Source organism: Leucoraja erinacea, chromosome 23, assembly GCF_028641065.1.
Source record: "Leucoraja erinacea ecotype New England chromosome 23, Leri_hhj_1, whole genome shotgun sequence".
Lineage (NCBI taxonomy): Eukaryota > Metazoa > Chordata > Chondrichthyes > Rajiformes > Rajidae > Leucoraja > Leucoraja erinaceus.
Window position 1 is genome coordinate 30918598 of NC_073399.1, and position 17176 is coordinate 30935773.

General features: G+C 43.1%; 1 protein-coding gene across 2 annotated transcripts in view; it reads right to left on the reverse strand.

Annotated features, from left to right (window-relative positions):
* Positions 1-17176, reverse strand: part of LOC129708449 (alpha-1,6-mannosylglycoprotein 6-beta-N-acetylglucosaminyltransferase B-like) — a 656277-nt gene that overhangs the window by 172366 nt on the left and 466735 nt on the right. For both annotated transcript variants that reach the window (XM_055654227.1, XM_055654226.1), the window contains exon 9: positions 15691-15822. In XM_055654227.1, the coding sequence (XP_055510202.1) occupies positions 15691-15822 (132 nt within the window). The remainder of the gene's footprint in view (positions 1-15690; positions 15823-17176) is intronic.

Genomic DNA, 17176 nt, shown 5'->3' on the forward strand with positions numbered 1-17176 from the left:
TCCTTGTCTTAAGGCAGTTGAAGAAATGTTGTCATCGTCGGTATCTTTGGCAAGCTATTGCGATTGGCTTTATGGGCATTCAATATTCAGGGTCTTAAGAGTTCTGAGCTGATATGGGGAAGCTCTGTAATATGAAATATAAATGGCAAGCAGCAGGGAGGGACATAAAAAGAAATGGAAACCAGCATACAGATATATGCAAGGTTATAGTAAGCCGAAGGGAAAAGAGAGAATGACAGAAAAGAAATTGAGCCAGCGGCAATTCACTAACTCAGCAGGCAGGATGTAGATTGCAGTTTCACAGTAATTTCAACAGTGAAATATGAGGACATTGACAATGGGATTAAGTCACGGTCATAGAGTCATACAGCACAGAAACAGGCCCTTTGGCCCAACTCTTCAATTCTCTGCCCAGGTTTTATAATTGAGGTAGTTCTCATGTTTTAGTCCCTGAGTTTGCCACCAGAACAGGGGACTGCCAGTTTACAAAAAGAAGAACATAATGTTCTGGAATAACTCAGCAGGTCAGGCAGCATCCCTGGAGAGTGTGGATAGATGACGTTTCGGCTTTAGACCTTTCTTCAGACTGATCTATCGCCGATGTTCAGGTTGAGACACTCCTTCAGTCTAAAGAAGGGTCCTGACTCAAAATGTCGTCTATCCATGTTCCCCAAAGATGCTGCCTGACCTGCTAAGCTACGCCAGCGCATTGTGTCCCCATTTGCCGGTGTTGGCCACTGTTAAAAACACTAATCCCATAGTTTAGCGATATAGCACGGAAACAGGTCTCACGGCCCACCGAGTCCGGGCCGACCAGCGATCCCCGCACACTAACACTATCCTACACACGTTAGAGATAATTTCCAATTATACCAAGGCAATTAACCTACAAACCTGTATGTCTTTGGAGCGTGGGAGGAAACTGGGAATCTTGGAGAAAACCCAAGCAGGTCACGGAGAGAACATACAAACTCCGTACAGACAAGCATCAGTAGTCAGAATTAAACCCGGGTGTCTGTCACTGTAAGGCAGCAACTCTACCGCTGTGCCACTGTGCCAACCTGAGTTCTTCTACCACTTTGTGTTTTGCTTGTAAATAATATTGTGAGTGGCCCTTCAGTGAGCGAGCACCTGCGATATCCTCCCCTCTGCCCTGGCTCCAACTCATTCATGCCCAGCGACTCAACATGTGGAGATTCCACCAGCGCAGTCTTTAAATTAAGCAAAGATTCAGAGTCCGAGCTAGCGCAATAAATGCATCACAGAGTAAGGCTGTGTCTTCATTACTGTGGACTAGTGACCTCTCCATCACCATGGGCATGTAAAGGCAGAAATGTCAAAGTTAAGGCTTATTATGGGGAGGAAAGAAAGAGACATCAGCCAAAGCTATTGGCAGCTTGGAGGTGAATGTCGACTCAGGGGTGTTGGGGTATGAGGAGATGGTTTAGGTTTGCGGATACCATTACCCTTCATGTTCTTAGTTCTGCTACAGGCTCTGGCCCTAGCAACAGATGTCACAATAGCGGCCAACACTCTAGCCTCCATGGGGAATAACCAGGGAGCATAACCAGACACACATGTCCCTCATCAAGTTGTTCTTGTATCCATTTGCAGAGAGCTGTGGGTGTAGCTCAATCCATCTCACACACCTCCCTCCATTGATTCCAGCGATATTTCACAATGGCTTGGAATAACTGCCAACAGAATTGAAGACATATCCAATCCCGGTCATTCCTTGGTCTCCCTGCTCCGGTCCAGTGGATGATACAGAAACCTGAAAGCGTGCACCATTAGACTCAGGAATAGCTTCATCCCATATGTCAGCCGGCTTCTGAACAATTCTTCCAGAAGCTAAAGTATTGTTTAATTCACCTCTATTGTGGACATAGGACTCTGGAATTGATGCGCTACAATACTATATTCTACACTCTGTATCTCCCATTTTGCTCTATCTTTTGTATTAGACTATTGTATTTGGCTTGGTTGTATTTATCTATAGTATTATCTGATCTGCGTGATAGCATGTTGAACAATGATTTCAATTCTGCCTCGGTAAATGTAACAATAATAAACAAATCTGAAGTTCAACCTCAGCTATAAGACGTGTTTATATCAGTGCTTATTGTGTGAGTGTGTAGGAGTGCAGTTTGGAGGGTCTGAGCATTGATTATTTTACTTTACTGCGATATGGTTGAGCAACTTGTGAGGCCGGTATTTGGTAGGATAGCTGAAAATGTAATTACTACCCGTAACAATATATGTGAGGTTATTGACTTTCTTGGTTAACTTCAGAGTGGTACTGAGCTCCAGAGTTTGTCATTCCCATTGCTCGCTGCCTTTCTGTCTATCCTCCTGATCATCTCCTGCACTAAGATCTCCAATACATCAATTACAAACAGTGGAACTCGCACATTGTAAACTTCTGAACATGTCCATGCTTGTTTCTGTTGTAAAAGACAAACCCAGAGCCACCTTAAGAGGTGTAGGCACCTTTTAAGGTAAGCAAGGCACTCATTCGGTAAATGGCTTTTTTCTAAGATTCCCCCCAGTCTAGTTTCAGTAAAGACACTGAATCAAGCACTTGAAGAACTAATCTTTATTTTAACAAAAGCTCAATTACAGTTCAACTACTGTACCTATCTCAACACAGGTTCGATCCACGTATCTGCATGATTAAGCCCTCTAGTCCTCGCTCAAACAGAGACAATCCAGAAAGTCACACAGTCCCAAGCGCTCTCCCAGAAGATAGACTTTGGAACTCATGGGGACTTTTATATGTCCTGGGACCTCGAGGGGCCGAACCACATTGTATAAGAAAGAAAGCTCTCGAAGGAAGCTAACAAGAACAAACATTGAAACGTGTACCCTGAGATTCAAACAATTTCTCCAAGGCTCAACAGTTCAACCAATCATCAATTAACAGGATGACCATCTTGCAACACTATGTATACTGTTTACAATGCTTTTGCAGCGATCCAATAGAAATGATGCATTTAGGGTTAGTTTGCAAAACCGCTATACATGTTATCAACTTAAGAGAACAACTTGACCCCTTACCATCCTGCATATCAGTCAGAGCCCAGACTGGCTGATGCCAATCAAAGCCTGTAAAGTTCAGTTGACAAGGGTTAAGCTATTCTGACAAGTGCAGGGATCCTCCATTTTATGGTGTCTTTAATTTAGCCATTATTAACAATTCCATGAGCTGAATCGTCCACCAAATGACTATGATTATTGATAGCTCGGCAGTATGTTCATGATATTGAACAAGCACCACAATATTCATGCCCTGACTGCATTAAACTCAACTTGAATAGTTAATCATGGATAACAATCTCTTGATCCTATTTTAAGAAACTTCCATTTGTAGTCCCCATTGTCTTAAGGTGATGGGGATGACTACATTCACATCAGTTACGTATAACATAGAACAGCACAGCACAGGAACAGGCTCTTACCATAACATATTTTTCATTTAACAATAGATGTTAGAAATTACCAATAAGCGTATGAATGAATAAATCATCACCTTTGTAAAGTTTGTCACTTACCCTTTATTCTAAAATGCCTGTGTTGAATCAGAATCAGAATCGGAATCAGATTTTATTCACCAAGTATGTTTTGCAACATACGAGGAATTTCACTGGCCAGGTCAGTCATACAATTAAAAGCAACATATTCAAAAACACATTTTAACATGAACATCCACCACAGTGACTCCTACAAATTCCTCACTGTAATGGAAGGCGAAATAAAGTTCATGTCTCTTCCTTTTATTCTTCCTCGGCCGTAGGCCTCGAGCGCTCCGTTGACGGGATGATCTTGACTCCCGTAGCCAGGGCGTTCAGGCCCTCCACGTTGAGGCGATCCGCTCCCACATCGAGGGGATGTCAGCTCCCCCGCGCTGGACGATCGAACCACGCGTCGGGGCTGGACAAACCTTCTGCGGCATTGGAGCTCCTGACTAGGCCTCTCCCGATACTGCAAGCCCTTGATGGTAAGTCCGCAGGCCACGGTGGGAGCGATCCCAGGCAAGGGAGCCACTCCAATGTTAAGTACACGGCCCGAGGCAGCTCCCAGCTCCAGCGATGGTAGGCTGCAGAGCCCGGAGAATGTGATCCGAAAATTGATCACATCTCCGGGAAGGTAAGAACAGGAAAAAAAATGTTTTTCCCCCCCCCCCCCCCCCCCCCCCCCCCCCCCCCCCCCCACATAAAACAACCCGAAGAACAGAAAAACAAACTTTTAACAGACTCCAAAATAACAAAAAGGTGAAAAAACGAACAGACTGCTGGCAGGGCTGGCCATCTCCCCGGCGCCCCTGGCGGTATAGAATGTGATGCCAAGTTAAATTAATCTCATCTGCCAGCACATGATGCATATCCCTCCGTTCCCTGCATATCCATGTGCCTATCCAAAAGCCTCTTAGACACCACTATCATATATGTGGTAGCATGCACCAGCCACCACCCTCTGTGCAAAATTAAATTTGCCCCACATATCTCATTCAAACTTTGCCTGCTCACCTTAACGCTATATCCTCCAGTCTTTGACATTTCCATCTTGGGAAAAACTGCCAAATATCTGACTGTTAAATGTCTCTTTTAATTTTTATCTTAGTTAATAGATGTTTGAAAGTTCCTTTTAATAAAGCTTGAAGCTCCCAACTCAGTGCAGAATAAATGTAACCACATTTTATCCTTTCAACAATTGATTGAAAGTTAGATAAATCTATATCCATTCTCTAATGATCACACAATTTTACTAATAATGTAAACCAGGACTTTCCTTTTATACACCACAATTCTGGAATACAAATGGCTCACCTCAAAGTAATTCACAATCTAGAACTCACTAATTCAAGAATTTTCCTTCTGTTTTCATGAATTGCTCTTCCTACCATAACATTGTTTCCATTTAACAATATATGTGAAAAATAATCAATCAGCATATCAAGGAATTAATCAATAACATCATGGTAAAGCATTACATGTACCCTTTATTCTAAAATATCTGCTAATACTATAATTAATTTTAATATACTTTAAACATTATCGATGTCACTGATGATCATTTGTGTGCCTATATATTTCTCTGTCATTAATAGCTGATGCAGCCAAATGCACAACCAATATTTCTTACAAGATAAATAGACAAACATGCTGAAAATACTGAAAGGCATTATACTGGGTCATGAGTGACATGTTGTAGATTTTTACAGCATACTTCAGCCACCCAAGGGAAGCAATTAATAGCTTCCTACAATTGAATTCATTAAATAGCAGAGGCCCTTGAGGGAAGCAAAAAGAGAAAGTAGCATCAGCCTCAACATCTATTTTTTACATGCGTATGACTTGTGCTGCTGCCATGAGCCTAGCAACCTAAATTAGCACTGGGACCTGCTCCTGTCAATATCCCTGAAAGCTATGGGCCAAATGCAGACAAATGGGACTAGCTTATATATATTCATATAGCATGGAAACAGGCCCTATGGTTCAACTGGACCAAGACGCTCCATCTAAGCTACTCCCATTGCCCACATCTGGCCCTAAGCGTTTCCTACACATGTACCTACCCAATGTCTTTTAAATGTTGTTATTATACTGTTCTCGACTACTTCCTCTAGCAGCTCGCTCCATATGGCCACCACCCTCTGAGTATAAAAAAAAGCAATACAGGGTCTTATTGAATCTTTCCTTTGATCTCATTGGTGAGCCCTCTACCCCAGGAAAATAACTATGTGCATTCACCCTATCTATTCCCCTCATGATTTTATATCCACTGTAATCTTTCCCCTTAGCCTCCTGTGCTCTAATAAACAAAGTCCTATATCTCAGGCCCTAGAGTCTTGGCAATATCCATCTTCTCTGCATCCTTTCCACCTTAATGGCATTGTTTCTGTTGAAGAATGACCAAAATTGAACACAATACCCTAAGTGCGACCTCACCAACAACTTGTACAACCGCAACATAATGCCTGTTGAGTTTTACGGTCTGTATAACTTGTTATCACCCACCCCACAGCCAACAATGGACCATTGTGAGCTTTGCCTTTCCTTGATTATCATTGCTTTTTGCATTTCTTTCATTCATTTGTTCTATGTGCCATCTATATCTCTTGTTTCCCTTTCCTCTGACTCTCAATCTGAAGCAGGGTCTCAATCTGAAACATCACCTATTCCTTTTCTCAAGAGATGCTGTTTGACCCTGCTGAGTTACTCCAGCTTTATGTGGCTATTTACAGTTCTTTGTTTCATCATCTGTAACTCTAATAGGAAAATACCTTTAAGTTATTATTTCTTTCATTGGTTCAGCTTTTTGTGTCTATCTTTGTCTCAATTTCTATCCTCATTTCCTTTACTGATGAAGAGCAAAAGCCTTCTTCACCACACTATCTGCACGTGATGCCACTCTCAGGCAAATATGAACCTGTACTCCTAGATTCCTCTGCTCTACAACAATCCCCAGGTTCCTTCTGTTCACTATGAAGGTCCTACCATGTTTTTACTTTCCTAATTGAAGCACCTCACACTTATTATATTGGTCGGCATTGAGAAGCTGTTCTGAAGGGCCAGTTTCCATGCTATATTACTCTTTGACCTTAAGTTTGCTGTTATTAATTTTGTTGGGGTTTCCTGAACTTAGGATAAGAAATTATATTTCTTAATGGCCACCTCTTCCCACACTTTCCTCGCAACTTAACAAACTTAATTTGTCTCTTTCCCAGTTCTGACAAAGAGACTCGAACCAGAAACGTTCACTCTATTTCTCTTTCCACATGTGCGGCCTGACTAACTGAGTACTTCCAGGAGTTTTTGTTGTAATTTTAGATTTACAGCATCTGCAGTCTTTTTGATTCTCTATTTGGCATGTACAAGGCTCGAAGAAAATCGCTGCAGTGCCTTCCACACATTCAGTTTTTTTTCTAGCTTTTATTGTTTTGTTTTGCTTCAAGGTAGAAAAATGTGATTTAGAAGCAAATAACTTAAATGTCTACACTTCTTATCAGCGGAGAAATGGGACCTCTTAACAGAGGAATTGATTTGGACTTATTGACATTCAAGCCAGCGCTATTTTCTGCCCAGTGTTCAGTTCTGCCTACAGTGATTTAGGTGTTGCTTATCTCAAGATAGGAAACAGCCTGTACCATGTAATGCCATCAGCAAAGTGAAAAATAGTACTTTGACGATATCAGACCATCTGTAACGAAAAGTGAAGCAGGGCCAAGCACGTTTCTCCGAAGAACTTTCATGTAAGTCTTGCTAAAATGGTGGCTAACAGTCATTTATCTCCCTTCCTTGTATCAACACTCTGAAATGTTTGAGTTGCCTGGGCAGCAGCGCACTGTAGGATATTAAAGACATCACAAGAATATTATTAAAGATCTTTTTGTAAGACACAAATTTTGAACAGCAGTCCTAGTGGAAACAGACACATCGATTATTCAGGTTCGAAAGTTGTAGAAGTAATGTAAATTTATGGGTAGGATTTTGAAATCCTGTTGTGAACATGTGTGATTTTTCTTTTATCTGTACACCATCTTCAATTTCCAATTCAAATTTTTCAATAAGAAAAATACTAAATTATATTTGTGTTCTTTTCAAAGTGTTCCTTTGATTCTGCAGTGCAGCATTCAGATACATTTACTGGCCAAAACTTAGAAGTAACAGGTGGAAAACTGTGCACAGGAAATACATGGCACATTACGGGTGGCACAGTGATGCAGTGGTAGAGTTGCTGCCTTACAGCACCAGAGACATGAGATTGATGCTGACTACAGATTGTGTCTGTATGGAGTTTGCACATTCTCCCTGTGACCATCTGGATTTTCTCCAGCTGACATGCTGGTTTGTAGGTTAATTAGCTTCTGTAAATTTTCCCTAGTGTGTAGGATAGAACTAGTGTCAAGAGTCAAGAGAGTTTTATTGTCATGTGTCCCAGATAGGACAATTACATTCTTGCTTGCTGCAGCACAACAGAATATGTAAACATAAAACAGAACAGGAGATAAAAGTCCAGTGAGTCTATACACCATAGACCACATATATATACAATAAATAATTGTAAACCCCAGGTAATCAATAACCCTGGTAGGTGTCAATTTGGACTTAATTGGATGGATGAGAAACCCCAATCGCTCAAACATGAGTTTGGTGGCTGAGACAGATGATTCCGCCGATTCCTCAGTGTCCCCGAAGATTAGAATGTCATCCAAATATGCCATGACTATGTGATTCTGAGCTTGTAGTAGCCCCAGAACAGATTTCAGTAGTTTGGTAAATAGTCTGGGAGCTGAAGTCAGGTCATTAGGCAATGCTTTGAACTGCCATTATTGACCCATCCAGTTAAATTTCAAATATCTCCTGTGCTCCCTGCGAATAGGTACCAAGTAGTATGCATCTTTAAGGTCAATGCATGCCATATAACCACCTTTAGAAACCAGTTGGGTGGCAGTGCCAAAATTATCCATTTTGAAATGTTTATACTGCACAAAGTTATTGAGTTCAGTTAAGTCTAGGATGATACGCCATCCTCCATCCTTTTTCCGCTTGGTGAATATGTTGGATACAAATTGGTGAGGTTCCAGATGCGACCTCTCAATTACCTCTTTATTGGATAGAGTTTGGATTTCAGCTTGTATATCCAAACATTCCTGGTGTGAGAACACATATGTACGGTTTGGTGAATGTTGTGTGGGTGGTAGTAAGTCAAGAAGGAACTCAATTTTGAACCCTTGTTTACTGTGCAGTATAAACGGGTCCGCTGTGACCCAACACCATTCATTCAAGACATTTTGCAATCTCCCCCCAACCGGTGTGTGAGGCATGTGTAAGGTGTTCCACAAGGAACTAGGTATACCTACCTCAGTTGTTACTGGCGATACAGTGCTGGTTTTCGTCCGCGAGGCTTGGGGAGTAGAGCTGGTGGCGGGTACTTTCCGCGCATCCTGGCCGTGGGCTGGCTGGGGCCCACCCCTAAAAAAGTCCTTGATGCCTCCAGTTCTGGTCTAGCACCAGTTCCGGAGCCCCTAGGCAGGTATTGCCTGGTGCTGAAGGGTGCGTAGGGGTGTGCCTGGTATGAGGAGCCACTGGGTGTAGTTTGGACTCAACTCATGAGGCAGATGGTCTTCACCTCATCGTCCAGCTCCCGGACCTGCCTTGGCAGATCTTCCCCAAATAGATAGTTGGCCGGCTGGACGTTGCTGGCCTTGCACAGCACAGCAAAGTTGGGGTTCAGTGCTGGCCAGATTGCGTTCTTGCGAAGGCAGTTGATTTCAAAGTGGGCATTACACAGTAATGCCACTGCGTCCTGTTGTGTGTCAGTCAGCAGCTCCCCATCAACGGACCTTGCAATGGCCGTGATACCAGACGCCAGTAATTTCAGGACTTTATATAACCATATAACAATTACAGCACGGAAACAGGCCATCTCGGCCCTTCTAGTCCGTGCCGAACACTTATTCTCCCCTAGTCCCATCTACCTGCACTCAGACCATAACCCTCCATTCCTTTCCCGTCCATATAACTATCCAATTTATTTTTAAATGATAAAATCGAACCTGCCTCCACCACCTCCACTGGAAGCTCATTCCACACAGCTACCACTCTCTGAGTAAAGAAGTTCCTCCTCATGTTACCCCTAAACTTCTGTCCCTTAATTCTCAAGTCATGTCCTCTTGTTTGAATCTTCCCTACTCTCAGTGGGAAAAGCTTATCCACGTCAACTCTGTCTATCCCTCTCATCATTTTAAAGACCTCTATCAAGTCCCTCCTTAACCTTCTGCGCTCCAAAGAATAAAGACCTAACTTGTTCAAACTTTCTCTGTAACTTAGTTGCTGAAACCCAGGCAACATTCTAGTAAATCTCCTCTGTACTCTCTCTATTTTGTTGACATCCTTCCTATAATTAGGCGACTAAAATTGTACACCATACTCCAGAATTGGCCTCACCAATGCCTTGTACAATTTTAACATTACATCCCACCTTCTATACTCAATGCTCTGATTTATAAAGGCCAGCACGCCAAAAGCTTTCTTTACCACCCTATCTACATGAGATTCCACCTTCAGGGAACTGTGCACAGTTAGTCCTAGATCCCTCTGTTCAACTGCATTCCTCAATTCACTACCATTTACCATGTACGTACTATTATGATTTGTCCTGCCAAGATGTAGCACCTCATACTTATCAGCATTAAACTCCATCTGCCATCTTTCAGCCCACTCTTCAAAATGGCCTAAATCTCTCTGTCGACTTTGAAAATCTACTTCATTATCCACAACACCACCTATCTTAGTATCATCTGCATACTTACTAATCCAATTTACCACAACGTCATCCAGAGCATTGATGTACATGACAAGCAGCAGTGGACCCAACAGAGATCCTTGTGGCACCCCACTAATCACTGACCTCCAACCTGACAAACAGCCATCCACCATTACTCTCTGGCATCTCCCATTCAGCCACTGTTGAATCCATTTTGCAACCACCATTAATAACCAACAATTGGTTCTTAACCAACCTTCCATGAGGAACCTTGTCAAAGGCCTTACTGAAGTCCATATATACAACATCCACTGCTTTACCCTCATCAATTTCCCCAGTAACCTCTTCAAAAAATTCAAGAAGATTAGTAAAACATGACCTTCCAGGCACAAATCCATGTTGACTGTTCCTAATCAGACCCTGTTTATCCAGATGCTTATATATATTATCTCTAAGTATCCTTTCCATTAATTTGCCCACCACTGACGTCAAACTAACAGGTCTATAATTGTTAGGTTTACTCTTAGACCCCTTTTTAAACAATGGAACAACATGCGCAGTACGCCAATCCTCCGGCACTATTCCCGTTTCCAATGACATTTGAAATAGTTCTGTCATAGCCCCTGCTATTTCTACACTAACTTCCCGCAATGTCCTAGGGAATATCCTGTCCGAACCTGGAGACTTATCCACTTTTATATTTTTCAAATGTGTCAGTACTTCCTCTTCTTTGAATCTCATAGTTTCCATAGCTACTCTACTTGTTTCCCTTACCTCACATAATTCACTATCCTTCCCCTTGGTGAATACCGAAGAAAAGAAATTGTTCAATATCTCCCCCATCTCTTTTGGCTCTGCAGATAGCTGTCCACTCTGTCTCTCTAATGGACTTTCTGGAGCTTAACTTCCTGGGCTCTGACACCTGCTCCGATATGACCCCAGATGGAGTGGTTCACGGCCGGCACATTGAGGGAGGCACAGTGGGGTACCTGTTGGTGGTCTCCTCCATTGTCAGGTCTTTGAGCTGGTGTGATGCCAAGTAATTAATAGTGGTGGCCAGGTCTTCATCCAGGGGTGCTCCTGCTGGTGAAGGTATGGCAAAATCTGGATGCCAATAGTGGCACTTCAGATCCGTGCCCCTGGGAATGCTCACACACTTCGCCTCCAAACTCGGAGTCAGGAAAATACGAGAGGGAGACACTTCGTAGCCCCATAAATGGTGCCGCTAGCGCTAGCTCCTGTGGAGACCCGTGCTGATACTGCTCCCTCCTACGGAGCAGATCATTCTGGAGCCACCACTAAATAAGGTGCTCCATAAGGGTAAGTTGCCCGTGGACGTTTCCCAACGAAGGAGTAAATCCCTCCTGGCCCGACTCATCTGAGTCTATGGGCCTTGCAGACTTCCGTGTTCCCTTGCGCCCCTGCAGGACTGCCACGGTGCTTTCCTCGGGCACCAGGTCTGCTGCCACTGGCTCCACCGCCAGCGACAAGGTTGGTGACGCAGACAGTCTCCCGCTACCCGCAGTACCGCGGTCTTCGGTAGCCGACTTCACCGCAGACCGTCTCTTCACCTTAGACATAGTAAGGGTCCAACTTGCTGAAATAACAAGAATCACAGAACCCGCTAATATGACCGCAGAGCAGTTTTTGAAATTTACCGCTGGAAGGATGCAACGCGCCTGCTAGTCAGTCGTTGGCGCATGCTTCAGACGTAATGACGCGCATGCGGACTGATGACCCTTCTTCTTCACGTAGTCACTCACGTGACTCCGAAGTAAAATAAACAGATAAAGTGCAATTGCTTTTATTGTTCAGAGTTTGTTTGATGGCGAGTTTAATATCCTGATGGCTGTGGGGAAGTAGCTGTTCCTGAACCTGGATGTTCCAGATTTCAAGCTCCTGTACCTTCTTCCCGATGGGAATGGGGAGATGAGTGTGTGGCCAGGATGGTGGGTCTTTGATGATGTGTGAATGGGTGATCACAGGTCAGCGTGGACGTGCTGGGTGGAAGAGCCTGTTTCCACACTGTATGTCTAAAACTAAAACTAATTTACAAAGTCCTACAGCCCCAGAAATTAATTACATTATACTTGACACTTAATGCATCTCAGCTACATTCATTGTTGATCTGATTAGATGATAAAATGCCCCCAAGTTAAACAGTTGCAATGGCATTTTATATAAATACTATCCCCAAAACAGAAAGGATACAAATCCGACAACATCGCCTGTCTATTTAAATACCTGACCCGAAACATCGTCTGTCCATTCCATCCACAGATGTTGCCTGACCCACTGAGTTCCTCCAGCACTTTGTGTTTTACTCAAGATGCCAGCACCTGCAGTTACTTGTGTCTCCGGATTGTTCACCTTGTGGATGTGTGGACATTTGGGATTTACAAGAACTAATCGAACATGTTGACTTGTGACAGTGAGGGAGCACAAATTCCCACTAAATTCACAGCACTTTGAAATCAGCCCACTTATGTAAGTCAAGTAGATCCTTCTGATTTTAATGGGAAAAAATCAACTGGGGAGAAACATAATTACGAGCTAATTTCCTTTTCTTATTGAGTTTATTTAGATGCATTTAATTGCTTCTTGCATTGGAACAGAGCACAGAAATGGGTCAATTTTTCTCACCACATCCTTGCATACCATGATGGCACTCTCTTCCAATTGTACTTGCCTGCAATAAGCCTATATCCCGCTATGCCTTTCAGAGAATAAAACACAGAAAAGTGCAGAACATGAACTGGCCCTTCGACTAATAATGTCCGTGTCGAACAAGATGCCAAAATAAACAAATCTTCTCTGCCAACACATGATACATATCCCGCCATTCCCTGCATATCTGTGTGCCAATCCAAAAGCCTTTTAAACACCACTATCATATCTGCCTCCAACACCATATTGTCCCAACAACTCACCACCTTCTGTGTAAAAAAAATTTGCCCTGTACATCTCCTTTAAACTTTGCCCTTCTTACTTTAAAGCAGTGCTCACAAGTCATTGACATTTCTACCATGGAGAAAAAGTTTCTGTCTGTCAAAATCAAATACCAAGTATCCGTCCAAACACATTTAAAACATTATAATCGCATCGGCCTCCACCACCTCCTCTGGCAACGTTCCAGTTATTCACCATCCTGTTTCTATTTTATTTTTTGTTAAGGAATTGTATTTTTTTAATAAAGCAATTTTCATTTTTGAATGTGTGTTAATGGAAAAGGCTCGTGACAGCATTGGCAGCTAGCAAGCCATGGGCCATGGTGTGACTGATACAGTTTAGTTCCCTCTCTCTCCATCCCTCCCCCACCCAAGTTGCACCAGCTTCTCGTTTGCACCCAACAAACAACTAACATTGGCCTGTTTCCTTTATCGTTGTTACTTTTTTGCATATCTTTAATTCATTGTTCTTTATCTCTACATCATCGTCTCCATCTCGATTCTCCTTATCCCTAACTAGTCTGGAGACGGGTCTCTACCTGAAACGTCACCCATTCCTTCTCTCCAGAGATGCTGCCTGTCCAGCTTTTAGTGTCTATCTCTAGTTTAGCTTAGGTAGACAAAAATGCTGGAGAAACTCAGCAGGTGAGGCCGAGCTCCATAGATGCTGCCTCACCCGATGAGTTTCTCCAGCATTTTTGTCTACCTTCGATTATTGCAGCATCTGCAATTCCTTCTTAAACATCTAGTTTAGCTTAGTTTAGTTTAATTTAGAAATACAGCATAGAAACAGGCCCATCCACCACCCCCTCCAGCAACTTGTTCCAACTATTCACAATACAATACAAATTTATTATCATTTGAGCCCCAGTGAGACTCAAACGAAATGTTGTTTCCACAGCCATACAAACAAAGACACTGTCTTACAGACATACACATAATTAAATTCACACAAACATCCATCACAGTGAAGCCACTGTGATGGAAGGCAAAGTCTTTTCTCTCCCCTGTTCTCCGTGTCTCTCCCGATGTCCAAGCCCCAGGCGGGCGATGATGAGTCCCACGGCCATTTTAGGCCGCGCGGGGCGATTTACGGCCCCGCTCCCGGTCTGAAAGTCCAAGGTTGGAACCCCCACGGGCGATGGTGAGTCCCACGGCCATGAAGCCGTGCCGGGTGATGTACTGTCCCGGTCCGGGTTGTTCCAACCCCGCGACACCGGCTGGAGAAGTCGCGTTGCGGGAGCTCCGGGAAGCGGTCTCTCTCTCTCTCCTCCCAGACCCGCGAGCTCCCGATGTCCCAGTCCACCGGACCTGCGGCTGCGTTGCTGGAGCCTCCGAGCCCCAGGAGTCGAGCCGCAGCAGCGAGTCACCGCCGCTCCCCACGCTCCGAGGCCGGCCAGCCCCATGATGGTGAGTAGTCCGCAGATCCGCAGCTACGCAGTCTCCGGGACTGGAGCCCCCGGGTCGTTCAGGCTGGAGGCCGCTCCACGGTGCTAGGCCCCAACGACAGCCGAGACCCGACAGGGAAAAAGTCGGGTCTCCCGGACAGGGAAGAGATTTAAACAGTTTCCCCCCGCCCCCCACATTTACACATTTAAAAATACTATTAAAAAACACCAAGCACTACATTTAACTAGACAAAAAATAAAAAAAAGACAGACAGGCTGTAGGGGCCGCTGCAACGGGTGAGTCGCGCCGCCAACACCTTTTTTTATTTTCTTTATTGTTAAGGAATTTTATATTTTTTAACTTTCTTTCTCTCTACCTGTTGTACCTGTTTAGATTCAGATTTTGATTCAATTTAATTGTCATTGTCAGTGTACAGTACAGAGACAACGAAATGCATTAATTCATTGTTCTTTATCTCTACATCATCGTCTCCATCTCGATTCTCCTTATCCCTAAATAATCTGGAGACGGGTCTCTACCTGAAACCTGAAAGCTTGATTATATTTGTGTACAGTAATATCTAATTTGATTGGATAGCAGGGAAAACAAAGCTTTTCAACGTACCTCAGTGCATGTGACAATAACGCACCTAAATATTCTCCATTATTTCACAATATGTAGAATCCCAATAATGCTCTGAAAAATCAGCACTCCCTCCTCATAAAAACTGAAAGCTTCCCCAATAAACTAAACTAGCTGGTCCATAAAATAATTGTGTTTGACAGTGAAAGGAATAATTGCACATTAAGTTTAGATCAACAAATGCTCTAAATTACCATTGTTCTACAAAAAATAACTTTTCTTTTTTGCGATCTATTGAAAAGTTTTGCATGTTTTTGACATTGCAGATAGGTTTGCTGCTCTAAAGCTTCCTACGTCTTAATGTGCAAATGAGTGGATATGAAACATGTGCTCATTTACTCAAACAATATGAAAAGTGACCAGAATAAATGCATTGCCACAACATTGAATTTACATTGCACTTTACAAATTCCTGTACATTCACGGAAACTTCAGCACTTACTTGTACTTTTTGAAGGAGAGCCCCATATGTTGTTTCATTTGTTGAAGTCCGTGATAGTCAGTATAGATGAGGTCAAAGGTTAACGGTCCAGTCAGTGGGCAACTTCCTCTCCCAGGAGGCACGCCTAGGAAACTAATCAAAGGCAACTATGAATATATAGAAAGGTGCGTCGTTTCATCTCTTACAAATTTAGCTCCTTCATCTTAACAAGGGCTTTGAGCAATAAAAATATAAATTAAAATAAAAACACAAAGTGCTGGAGTAACTCAGTATCCCTGGACAACATGGAGAAGTGACGTTTCAAGTCGGCGCCCCTCTTCAGACCCATTGCAGTTGTGGGGGGAGAAAGCTGGAAGAGAGGTTGGGGACATGATCAGGACAGCATGGTGGCACAGCGGTAGAGTTGCGGCATTACAGCTCCAGAGACCTGGGTTCGATCCTGACTACAGGTGCTGTCTGTACGGTGTTTGTACGTTCTTCCTGGGAGGTCCGATTTCCTTCCACATTCCAAAGAAGTACAGGTTTGTGGGTTGATTGGCTTCTGTAAATTGTAAATTGTCCCTAGTGTGTAGGATAGTGCTAGTGTATGTGATGCTTGGTGGATGGACTGACTCGGTGGAATGAAGGGCCTGATTCCACTCTGTATCTCAAAACTAAACTAAATGATAAAGACACAAATGGATATGAAATAAGGTGAAACGGGATGAGGATACAGCTGTATCACTTGCCGGGCTTTGTCCCACCCCCACCTCTCTTTTCCAGCTTTCTCCTCCCTACTCCAATCAGTCTGAAGAATGTCACCTATCCATGTTCTTCAGAGATACTGCCTGACCTGCTGAGTTACTCCAAAATGTTGTGTCTTTTTTTGTAATCCAACATCTGCACGCCAATCCAACATCAAAATTGCAGGTAGATGGGACTAGGTGAGAATAACTGTTTGGCATGGACTAGAAGGGCCGAGATGGCCTGTTTCCGTGCTGTAATTGTTATATAACATATGGTATATCTGCAGTTCCTGGTTGCAACAAAATGTAAAGTTAATTCAATTGAATCAAATTTCAGAAGCGGCATGCAACTTTATAGCATATTTAGCATAAAGTAAATTTCTCATCTAAGAGATTTCCGATTTGCAGAAAAAATATAGATTTGTCTTTTTGCGTCCAAATCCTGAAACACAGATTACAGTATTAAATATCCCCACCAAATATCTGGACCTCATCTGCACAAAATTCCAGGAGGGCGTTAATCAATAAACTATCCATGGATAGGAACTTCTGAATTCTTACCAATGGGAATGTAAGTATTTACAAATGTTATTGATTGTTCTTCAGAGACTTGGAGACTGCTACTCAAATAAAATGGATTGGTCGATCATGAAGCTTCAATGACATAAGATTTAATCTTCAGCTTGTGTATATGGATGCAGTTAAAGATAGTGCAGGACTGAGAGTGCCCAGTACAGAGCCAAGAGTTTCTTGCAAACACT